This window comes from Panthera onca, chromosome B1 (genome assembly GCF_046562875.1).
Source record: "Panthera onca isolate mPanOnc1 chromosome B1, mPanOnc1 haplotype 2, whole genome shotgun sequence".
Taxonomy (NCBI): Eukaryota; Metazoa; Chordata; class Mammalia; order Carnivora; family Felidae; genus Panthera; species Panthera onca.
The window spans coordinates 162346186-162358543 of record NC_138342.1 but is presented as its reverse complement, the minus strand read 5'-3'; the positions used below and the strand labels follow the sequence as shown (position 1 = coordinate 162358543).

The window sequence follows — 12358 nt, the reverse complement described above, 5'->3', positions numbered from 1 at the left end:
GACCTGAGGACACCTTCAGATTGAAAGTGAGGGGATGGAGAACTATCTATCATGCTACTGGAAGTCAAAAGAAAGCTGGAGTAGCCATACTTATACCAGACAAACTAGACTTTAAATTAAAGGCTGTAACAAGAGATGAAGAAGGGCATTATATAATAATTACAGGGTCTATCCATCAGGAAGAGCTAACAATTATGAATGTCTATGCGCCAAATACAGGAACCCCCAAATATATAAAACACTTCCTCACAAACATAAGCAACCTTATTGATAAGAATGTGATAATTGCAGGGGACTTTAACACCCCACTTACAACAATGGATAGATCATCTAGACACACGGTCAATAAAGAAACAAGGGCCCTGAATGATACATTGGATCAGATGGACTTGACAGATATATTTAGAACTCTGCATCCCAGAGCAACAGAATATACTTTCTTCTCGAGTGCACATGGAACATTCTCCAAGATAGATCACATACTGGGTCACAAAACAGACCTTCCTAAGTATACAAGAATTGAAATCATACCATGCATACTTTCAGACCACAATGCTATGAAGCTTGAAATCAACCACAGGAAAAAGTCTGGAAAACCTCCAAAAGCATGGAGGTTAAAGAACACTCTACTAAAGAATGAATGGGTCAACCAGGCAATTAGAGAAGAAATTAAAAAATATATGGAAACAAACGGAAATGAAAATACAACAATCCAAATGCTTTGGGATGCAGCGAAGGCAGTCCCGAGAGGAAAATACATAGCAATCCAGGCCTATCTCAAGAAACAAGAAAAATCCCAAATTCAAAATCTAACAGCACACCTAAAGGAAATAGAAGCAGAACAGCAAAGGCAGCCTAAACCCAGCAGAAGAAGAGAAATCATAAAGATCAGAGCAGAAATAAACAATATAGAATCTAAAAAAAAAACTGTAGAGCAGATCAATGAAACCAAGAGTTGGTGTTTTGAAAAAATAAACAAAATTGATAAACCTCTAGCCAGGCTTCTCAAAAAGAAAAGGGAGATTACCCAAATAGGTAAAATCATGAATGAAAATGGAATTATTACAACCAATCCCTTAGAAATACAAGCAATTATCAGGGAATACTATGAAAAATTATATGTCATCAAACTGGACAACCTGGAAGAAATGGACAAATTCCTGAACACCCACACACTTCCAAAACTCAATCAGGAGGAAATAGAAAGCTTGAACAGACCCATAACCAGTGAGGAAATTGAATGAGTTATCAAAAATCTCCCAACAAATAAGAGTCCTGGACCAGATGGCTTCCCAGGGGAGTTCTACTAGACGTTTAAAGCAGAGATAATACCTATCCTTCTCAAGCTATTCCAAAAAATAGAAAGGGAAGGAAAACTTCCAGACTCATTCTATGAATCCAGTATTACTTTGATTCCTAAACTAGACAGAGACTCAGTAAAAAAAAGAGAACTACAGGCCAATATCCCTGATGAATATGGATGCAAAAATTCTCAATAAGATACTAGCAAATCGAATTCAACAGCATATAAAAAGAATTATTCACCATGATCAAGTGGGATTCATTCCTGGGATGCAGGGCTGGTTCAACATTCACAAATCAATCAACGTGATACATCACATTAATAAAAGAAAAGATAAGAACCATATGATCCTTCAATCTATGCAGAAAAAGCATTTGAAAAAATTCAGCATCCTTTCTTAATAAAAACCCTCGAGAAAATCGGGATAGAAGGAACATACTTAAACATCATAAGAGCCATTTACGAAAAGCCCACAGCTATCATCATCCTCAATGGGAAAAACAGAGCTTTTTACCTGAGATCTGGAACATGACAGGGATGTCCACTCTCACCCGCTGTTGTTTAACATAGTGTTGGAAGTTCTAGCATCAGCAATCAGACAACAAAAGGAAATCAAAGGCATCAAAATTGGTAAAGATGAAGTTAAGCTTTCACTTTTTGCAGATGACATGATATTATACATGGAAAATCAGATGGACTCCACCAAAAGTCTGTTAGAACTGATACATGAATTCAGCAAAGCCGCAGGATTCAAAATCAATGTACACAAATCAGTTGCATTCTTATACACTAATAATGAAGCAACAGAAAAACAAATAAAGAAACTGATCCCATTCACAATCGCACCTAGAAGCATAAAATACCTAGGGATAAATGTAACCAAAGATGTACAAGATCTGTATGCTGAAAACTATAGAAAGCTTATGAAGGAAATTGAAGAAGACATAAAGAAATGGAAAAACATTCCATTCTCATGGATTGGAAGAATAAATATTGTCAAAATGTCAATACTACCCAAAGCTATCTACACATTCAATGCAATCCCAATCAAAATTGCACCAGCATTCTTCTCGAAACTAGAACAAGCAATCCTAAAATTCATATGGAACCACAAAAGGCCCCGAATAGCCAAAGTAATTTTGAAGAAGAAGACCGAAGCAGGAGGCATCATAATCCCAGATTTTAGCCTCTACTACAAAGCTGTAATCATCAAGACAGCATGGTATTGGCACAAAAACAGACACATAGACCAATGGAATAGAATAGAAACCCCAGAACTAGACCCACAAACGTATGGCCAACTAATCTTTGACAAAGCAGGAAAGAACATCCAATGGAAAAAAGACAGTCTCTTTAACAAATGGTGCTGGGAGAACTGGACAGCAACATGCAGAAGATTGAAACTAGACCACTTTCTCACACCATTCACAAAAATAAACTCAAAATGGGTAAAGGACCTGAATGTGAGACAGGAAACCATCGAAACCCTAGAGGAGAAAGCAGGAAAAGACCTCTCTGACCTTAGCTGTAGCAATTTCTTACTTGACACATCCCCAAAGGCAAGGGAGTTAAAAGCAAAAATGAACTACTGGGACCTCATGCAGATAAAAAGCTTCTGCACAGCAAAGGAAACAATCAATAAAACTAAAAGGCAACCAACGGAATGGGAAAAGATATTTGCAAATGACATATCAGACAAAGGGCTAGTATCCAAAATGTATAAAGAGCTCACCCAACTCCACACCCAAAAAACAAATAACCCAGTGAAGAAATGGGCAGAAAACATGAATAGACACTTCTGCAAAGAGGACATTCGGATGGCCAACAGGCACATGAAAAGATGCTCAACGTCGCTCCTCATCAGGGAAATACAAATCAAAACCACACTCAGATAACACCTCACACCAGTCAGAGTGGCCAAAATGAACAAATCAGAAGACTATAGATGCTGGAGAGGATGTGGAGAAACGGGAACCCTCTTGCGCTGTTGGTGGGAATGCAAACTGGTGCAGCCACTCTGGAAAACAGTGTGGAGCTTCCTCAAAAAATTAAAAATAGATCTACCCTATGACCCAGAAGGAGCACTGCTAGGAATTTACCCAAGGGATACAGGAGTACTGATGCATAAGGGCACTTGTACCCCAATGTTTATAGCAGCACTCTCAACAATAGCCAAATTATGGAAAGAGCCGAAATGTCCATCAACTGATGAATGGATAAAGAAATTGTGGCTTATATACACAATGGAGTACTACGTGGCAATGAGAAAGAATGAAATATGGCCCTTTGTAGCAACATGGGTGGAACTGGAGAATGTTATGCTAAGTGAAATAAGCCATACAGAGAAAGACAGATACCATATGTTTTCCCTCTTATGTGGATCCTGACAAACTTAACAGAAACCCAGGGGGGAGGGACGGGGAAAAAAAAAAGAGGTTAGAGTGGGAGAGAGCCAAAGCATAAGAGATTCTTAAAAACTAAGAACAAACTGAGGATTGATTGGGGGTGAGAGGGAAGAGAGGGTGGGTGATGTGTATTGAGGAGGGTACCTTTTGGGATGATCACTGGGTATTGTATGGAAACCAATTTGACAATGAATTTCATATATGGAAAAAAAATAGAAATTCTGGGTTATATGGTCATAACTTATCCTGTTGTCAGTAAGACCATGGCCTAGGCTGGTCTAGAATTGAGTTCTAGACTTAAACCAGAGTGTCAAAATTATAAGGGGCAGTCATATCTAACTTGTATGGATTTCTTACTTTGATCCTTGTAGCATACCCATAAAGGGAAAATAAGGTTCAAAGAGATTAAATATAACTTGTTAGGTTTAAAACTGATAAGAATTTCAGCTGGAATTCAAACTCAAATCAGTACGACTACTGTCAAATCTGTCTATGCCATTAATCAGAATTTGTCTTATTTACTATGCACTATTTCTTAACTAGAATTGTCTTAAGAGAAGAGACATCACAGGGCACCTGGGTGGCTCAGTCAGTTGAGCATCTGACTCTTGATTGAGCCTGCTTAGTGTGGACCCTGCAAAGGATTCTCTCTCTCTCTCCTGTCCCTCCGCCATTCATGCACGTGCACACACTCTCTTTCTTTCTCTTAAAAAAAAAAAAGAAGAAGAAGAATATTAAGAAATATCATGAACTCCAAAGAATAACTTCCTGAGGATACAAAGACTTCATTGGAAAAAATGAAGAAAGAAACTGAAATCTGATTTTATGGAATATCTTTCAATTGTAAATTATCATCACAACATAAAATTTTTGTTTTTTATTTCTAGTTAGAGAATAAAAACACAAAATTGAGTTTTTGAAAAGTATGTCCTTGCTCCTCCTCCCTATTTCCTACTGCAAAGGCCACAGTTTCAAAACATGATGGTAGCATAACCATTTATTTATTTATTTATTTATTTATTTATTTATTTTAATGTTTTTTTATTTGTTTTTGAGACAGACAGAGACAGAGCATGAGCAGGGAAGGGGCAGAGAGAGAGAGAGAGAGAGAGACAGAATCTGAAGCAGGCTCCAGGCTCTGAGCTATCAGCACAGAGCCCGATGCAGGGCTGGAACTCACAGACTGTGAGATCATGACCTGAGCCGAAGTCACACGCTCAACCGACTGAGACACCCAGGAGCCCCTGTAGCATATCCTTTTAAATTCATGTAGAAGAGGCTCCTTTCCCATGTAGCTCTGGTCATATAATTACTGCCCATACAATGATTTTTCATATTCTAACTTCCCTCTGACCTCATACCTACAATTTTACAGCAGAGGATTGCCTTTTCTTCAGAATATCAAGGTCATACTGGTGAATATGAGCTAACGTTATGCTGACAAAACTGGTCAGTGATATTTAACTGTCCCTATGACCCATTGATATTGTGATATCTTGGACTCTGCTTTTCATTGTCTTCACCTTCCCATGCTTGTGTGGTCAGATTTGGGAATCTTAGGGCAATTGTAGTTCTGGTTGCTCAGGCCCCTCCCTCCTTCTAACATTCTATCTTTTCATCTCACCCCCCATGGTGTATTTAATGTATGCCTCCTCCAAAAGGCAAGAAAGAAAAAAGAGACAGAGAGGGAGACAGAGACAGAGAGAGAGAAAGGAAGGGAGATCTCCTTGGAAACTGAATGTGACCCCATTTGGAAAAAAGGGTCTTTTTTGGTTAATGACTGATTGCAAGATGAAATCATCTTAGATTAGGATGGTTCCAATAACAAGTGTCCTTATAAGAGAAGACATAGACAAGAGGAAGAAGACACAGCCACAAAGAAGGCCACCTAAAGATGGACCCAAAGATTGGAGTTATTCTGCCATGAAAATGGAATGGCTGGAGCCCCAGGAAGAAGGGAGAGGACAGTGGGGATCCTCCTGTAGAATGATTGGAGGGAAACTGAGCCTGCCAACACCCTGAATTCAGACTTCTACTCTTTAGCTCTCTGCAAGAATACATTTCTATTGTTTTAAGACACCGAAACTGTGGTAATTTTGTTACAGCAGACCTGGGAAACAAATAAATGCCCTGAGCCTCAATTTGAATGAAATTAGCAGATTTGTATTTTCCCATGGCCAATCTTTTCATTCTTTCTTAGGATCCGTCAGCTCATCTCAAGTTGTGTCATGTTTCTCTACAGCAGAGATGTCCTGCGTGAGAAAACTCTAAGTGGTTTCATTGTTTAAATTCCAGTTTCCAGATGACTGTCTTGGTTATTCCTGCTCCTCCTATTTCCTTATCTCTGTCTGCACATTTCTCCTTTGGCTTTACTCACTTTCTTAGTTCCTTAATTTTGGCACAGAAATCCACACCCCATCCAACCTCCCTATCCCCAAACACGTTTTTCTTTATTGATCTACATTAACTATTATGAAATCTGATCACTTTGTCTCTATCACTACTATATCACCATCACTGCCTCAAATCCTCCTTTTTTTTAAGTTTATTTATTTATTTATTTAGAGAGATAGAACAAGAAAGGGAGGGGCAGAGAAAGAGAGACAGAGAGACGGAGAATCCCAAGTAGGCCCCATATTGTCAGTGTGGAGCCCAATGTGAGGCTCAAACTCACAACCCATGAGATCATGGCCTGAGCTGAAACCAACAGTTGGATGCTTAACCGACTGAGCCACCCAGGTGCCCATGGAGTCTACTGCTTCTATCAAGGACTTTGGATTTCTACAGGAGAGGATATATCTATCTCTTTTTCCTAAGTAGCCACTTGATTGCTATAAAGAATACAGTTCCCAGTGTCCCCATGGCATCATTCCTTGTCTGCTGCTCCATGGCACACTTAAAATTTCCCTCTTTCTTTGTTTTTGCATAAAAATGACTTCCAAGCTCTACTCAGAGCTTCTTGTAGCCATGACACCTATAGCCAACCTCTCAAGTGTAGGCCCCTGTCTCTAACCTGAACCTGCACTGTCCTCGAAGCATTTTATGATTTTCAAGCACTGAATTATTTAGGTTAGAGATTCGGAATTAACCGTTGGGTTGGGGTTCTGGCATCAGTATTTTTTAAAGTTCCCTGAGTGATTTTGGTGTGCAGTTCAGCAACAGCTGTTCGAACCCACCCTGCACTTTACAGTCTTTTGGGAAAAACATTGAAATGCCTGTTGCATTATATTATTTTCCAGATGTGCGAAATCTAAACTCAAGCCTGACATTGGAGATCTTAGTTCCACACCAATCTGATCTCCATCTATCGTGTACATAGACTCCTGTTTTTCTGCCAAACTGATTTCCTTGTATTGTTTATATCTAAGGAAAAATTACTTCCCACCTCTCCCCACCCAAACACACATACACATGCACGGGACCCATGATCTGGCAAAGGATTTTTGTGGCATATTTATGGACACGGGTCTGACAGGTATACATTTTCTACACTGAAACGTTAGACCCTGGAAATGTTTGAGAGTGGATACAAACAGTGGGGTAAAGCACTGAAAACTAACCTAGGCTGCTCCCCTAAAGCCACAATATTTGCTTGCTTATTCATTAGCTTGACTGTTTTCTGGAGAAAGACTTTGAAGTAAATATTTATAGAAGCAACTAAGCTTGCTGAAAGAGCATCTTTGGGCCAGAGGGCATGAAGTAACAGTTCTCCCATCACTTGCCTTTATACTAAAGGAAAGAAAAACTTATTTGAGCCCTTGACAATGTCAGTGACAGACATTTCCTAATTTGTGATCAGTATCAACACTGCTAGCTGACTGATGCAACCTGCGACAGAACCCCTCCTAATGAAGCAACTACAGGGCAGATTCTGATGAAAACTTCCTCTCTCGCCTCTTCCCAGAAGTAGAGTGGTTTAAAATTTCACACCAATGAGAGCAAATGAAAATAAAACTGAAATACAGAATCACTTTTCATAAATCTAGCATAGGACTATTATAAAGTTGGCCCAGTTTGTCAGGGAATTTTTTATAATGAGCTCAGCAATGGAAATTTCTCCTAAGGGATAGCCATTAACCATATCACAAGACAGACATGATCTGGCTCAGAACCAATCACAAGCATTTGAAACTTTTATTGTTTCTCATCTAGAGTTCTTATTTATATATAAAAAAGGAAACAAAGAGGGGAGCTCAATCATTATGGCTCTATAAAGTTACATACTTTATATTATTATTTTTCCTCTGCTCAGTGTAAATATTTAACCTCAATAAGAATGTGTTAGCCTATTGGCTTTTCTTTCCTTGTGAACCAGGGACAATGGGAATATTCCCAAATCAAGTTTACACACAGAGTGAGCACTAGAATGAGGGTTCGAAGAACTGCTTCTATTCCTTATGCTGGATTTATTAAAGTGTCTCATGCTCCACAACAATCCAGGGGGAGTGGCATCAGATCTTCACCTACTACATGTGAAAACTGGGGTCAGGCAATGCTTGTGATTTATACAGGGGTACAAGATTTAGTAAGTGCAAGTCAGAGTGACTGACATGTTCTGGTTTGCCCAGGAATGTCTTGCTTTAGCCCTGAAAGCCTCACGTCTTGACAACCCTTTCAGTCCCTGGCAAATACAGATCCACAGTCACCCTAGTTGCAGTCAGAGATTGCAATCTATACACTGGGCTACAACCCTATTCTCCATAACATCCTGAAGTCATTACTTCTAATGCTCAAGTTACTTGCAGATCTGTGACTTGTTCTCTCAACTAACAGCTCTACAGAGAGCTTTTGGGAAGAGTGAATAGATGATATCTTCATCTATATTCTTCTAATAACAATCAAAAATAAATAAGCATTAGAATAGGTATTCAATAAAAGTTCATTGAATTCCAGAGTATTCTTTAATTGTAGTTAAAGATGAATTAGGCCTACAGGGAAGGTGTAGAATTGGATCTATTAAGTCATCACAAAAGCTGCAGTATTGGACCCCTAGATTCTCACCCGAGTAGTTTGGGCCCTTATCAATGATGTAGTAGAAAAAAGATGTTAGCAGTGCTGAGTATTAGTTCAGCTTTTGACACTAAAATGACTTTGGCAAGCCACTTCCTGTGCACTTCAGCCAGCTGAAATATAAAAGCAGGAAGGTGGGACCAGGTGACTTCTAAGAACTCTTACAGTCTTAGCGTAATAGGCTTTGAGCCACAAAGAGTAAACAATGTTAAGGGTTCACTGATGGGGCCCCTGGGTGGTTCAGTTGGCTAAGTGTCTGACTCCAGCTCAGGTCATGATCTCACAGTTTGTGGGTTCAAGCTCCGTATCTGTGCTGACAGCTCGGAGCCTGGAGCCTGCTTCAGATTCTGTGTCTCCCTCTTTCTCTCTCTGTCCCTCCCCCACCACATTCTATCTCGCTCTCTCAAAAATAAACATTAAAAAAAAATGAGTTAACTGATGAAACAGAATTGGATTATAAGCTGTGCCTTCAATAGAATTCAAAAATAGGTATTGTTAGTTCTCACGGGTTTCTTTCTATTCTCAGCAATGTCTGTGAATATCTAACTCTTCCTACCAACACCGAAAGTACCCATGGTCTTTTGTGTTCTTTCTGCACTCCTACTAGCAAGTGAAGATAAACTGATTTGCTCCCTTACTTGATCTCTAAGTTCTGTCTTTTCCTTGGTAACCCAGATTTGCTAATAAGTTTACTGGACTGATTGACAATCTATTAAAAATAACCGGCATTAAAACATTCCATTTGAACTATCCTGTGCTGTATGTAGCTGTCACTTTTCTCTTTTCATAATTCCATGTTGATTTATTTGTAACATCTTTCTCAGGTATTTATATTGCATCTCCCCTAATGACCACATAAATTAAGCAGATAAAAGAGAGAACAAATCAGCATCATGAGAAACCTATTCTGTCCTGGTCCAAGGTTCTATACTTACCAAAGGATTTGGCAGAAGAAAGCCATACTCTTCAGAAATATGAAATCTTCCTAAAGATAATAATGGTATTGTCTTCAAATTCTGACTTTGAGGTTCCATAATTTTGTCTGAAGTATCTGCACTAAAGCCAGTCCTGAGTGACAACGATTCCAAATATACCAAAGACTCAGGTTGAGGGAGCTTCAGGATGGCATCTTCTTGCTGCAATTCTGCAGTGTCTCAGCAACAGAGGAGAACCTTGGTCTGAGGTTGAATTCCAGAATGCCATAAACTTTCTCTGACACAGGTTGAGTAAACAATTAGAGACTGCTGACTAAAACAAACAGGCAAACAGAATCACAAAAGAAAAAAAATATCTCCTTTCTTTTTACACACATGTAGTAAGAGAAAATTGGTTTTAAAGATTGGTTTTAAGTCCAAAGACAATTTGTTCTCCTTTGGAAAAGGGGAAATGAGCTAGTACTTTGGTTATGGCTGATTCCAAATATCCTGACAGTAATCTTGTCCAAAATGAATTTTGACAACAGGGTCTTTATCCCAAAGGAGTGAATGATTAAAACTGGAAGTGAGTCACCTTTAGACAGATATTTCAGTGGTTGGTGGTGACTGGAGATCAGAGGAAGACTCTAAATACATATCAGAACCTCAGAGGGGGTCTGAACAACATATTCTAAACAACTGCTTTGATTTACTTTAAGAAATAACATTTAATCATTTTTTGAAATCTTTAGCCACAATAAGGAAGACATATATATTTTTAACAAATGAAGTAGTGGATATTAATAAACTTAGGAGTCTGAACAGATTATATGATTGAACCCTCTACCTTTATCAACCATCTTTTGAGAAACTTCTACTAAAATGGGTGACTTTACCTATGAAGGAACTACTACTTTTACTGATTTTACAGAGTAGTAAACTGAGGAACACCATATAGATAATCCTGTCTATTGTCACTCCACTAATTATTGGCAGAGTGAGGACTAGAGCTGAGGTATCTTAAATTTTTTTTTAACATTTTTTATTTATTTTTGAGGCAGAGAAAGAGACAGAGCATGAACGGGGGAGGGGCAGAGAGAGAGGGAGACACAGAATCAGAAGCAGGCTCCAGGCTCTGAGCCATCAGCCCAGAGCCCGACGCGGGGCTCGTACTCACGGACCGCAAGATTGTGACCTGAGCTGAAGTCGGACGCTTAACCGACTGAGCCACCCAGGCACCCCTAGAGCTGAGGTATCTTGATTTCCAAGCCATTGCTGTGTTCCCTAGATCAGGCTGCCAGGCTGTCTGTCAAAAGTGCTCTTACAGTTTGTTTGTTTTTTGAGAAAGAGAGAGAGAGGGAGAGAAGGAGAGAGAGAGACAGACAGCATGTGCACACATGTGTGCTCTCTAACAGGGGAGGGACAGAGAGAGAGAAGAAGATAACCTTTTTTTAAAAAGGTGTTTATTTATTTACTGTGAGAGAGAGAGAGAGAAGTGCAGAAAGAGAGGGAGAGAGAATCCCAAGCACGCCCTGCACTCAGGATAGAGCCTGACTGAGGGCTCAATCTCACGATCATGAGATCATGACCTGAACTGAAATCAAGAGTTGGATGCTTAACCAAGTGAACCACCAGGTGCTCCTATAGTTTGAATTTTCTTTACTATGGAGCCAGGTTATAAGTTCCAGTCCATAGATCTGAAGTATGGAAATTCTGAAGACTCTACCTTTTGCCAAATGGACCCTAAACTTAGGTCAAAAGTTGTAGACAAATTGATTTGGAAGCTAATTTATCTGAACACATCTTCTTCTTCCCTTTCTCTATGATAAATAGAAAAGCTAAGAGCAGGAAGTTCTCTGATCATTCATTGAACAGTTCCTATGGAAGGTTCAACTTTAAAAGTTGTCTTTCAAAAGTAGCCTAATTGGTCTATGTATCTGTTTTTGTGCCAATACCATACTGTCTTGATGATTACAGCTTTGAAGTACAGGCTAAAGTCTGGGATTATGATGCCTCCAGATTTGGTTTTCTTTTTCAACATTACTTTGCCTATTCAGGGTCTTTTGTGGTTCTATACAAATTTTAGGGTTGATTGTTCTAGCTCTGAGAAGAATGCTGGAGGCAATTTTGATTGGGATTGCACTGAATGTGTAGATTGCTTTGGGTAGTATCAACATTTTATCCATATTTATTCTTCCAATCCATGAGCATGGAAGGTTTTTCCATTTCTTTGTGTCTTTTTCAATTTCTTTCATAAGTTTTCTATAGTTTTAAGCATACAAGTCTTTTACATCTTTGGTAAGGTTTAATTCTAGGTATTTTATGGGTTTTGGTGCAATTGTAAATGGGATCAAATAGAGAACCCAGAAATGGACCCACAAATGTATGGCCGGCTAATCTTTGACAAAACAGGAAAGAGTATCCAGTGGAATTAGGGCAGTATCTTTAGCAAATGGTGCTGTGAGAACTGTACAGCAACATGCAGAATAATGAAACTGGACCACTTTCTTACACAATATACAAAAGTAAACTCAAAATGGGTGAAAGACCTAATGTGAAACAGGAAACCATCAAAACCCTAGGAGAAAGCAGACAACACCCTCTTTCATCTCAACCGCAGCAACTTCTTACTCAACATACCTCCAAAGGCAAGGGAAACAAAAGCAAAAATGAAGTATTGGGACCTCATCAAGATAAAAAGCTTCTGCACAGTGAAGAAAACAACA

At 39.1% G+C, this 12358-nt stretch overlaps 1 protein-coding gene across 1 annotated transcript in view; it reads right to left on the bottom strand.

Moving 5' to 3' along the window:
* The window catches only part of IDO2 (indoleamine 2,3-dioxygenase 2), a 68217-nt gene extending 57894 nt beyond the window's left edge, over window positions 1–10323 (bottom strand). The window contains exon 1 of the mRNA XM_078445521.2: window positions 9654–10323. Coding sequence (XP_078301647.1) covers window positions 9654–9752 — 99 coding nt within the window. The 5' untranslated portion in view covers window positions 9753–10323. The remainder of the gene's footprint in view (window positions 1–9653) is intronic.
* Between the last annotated feature and the right edge of the window lie 2035 nt (window positions 10324–12358).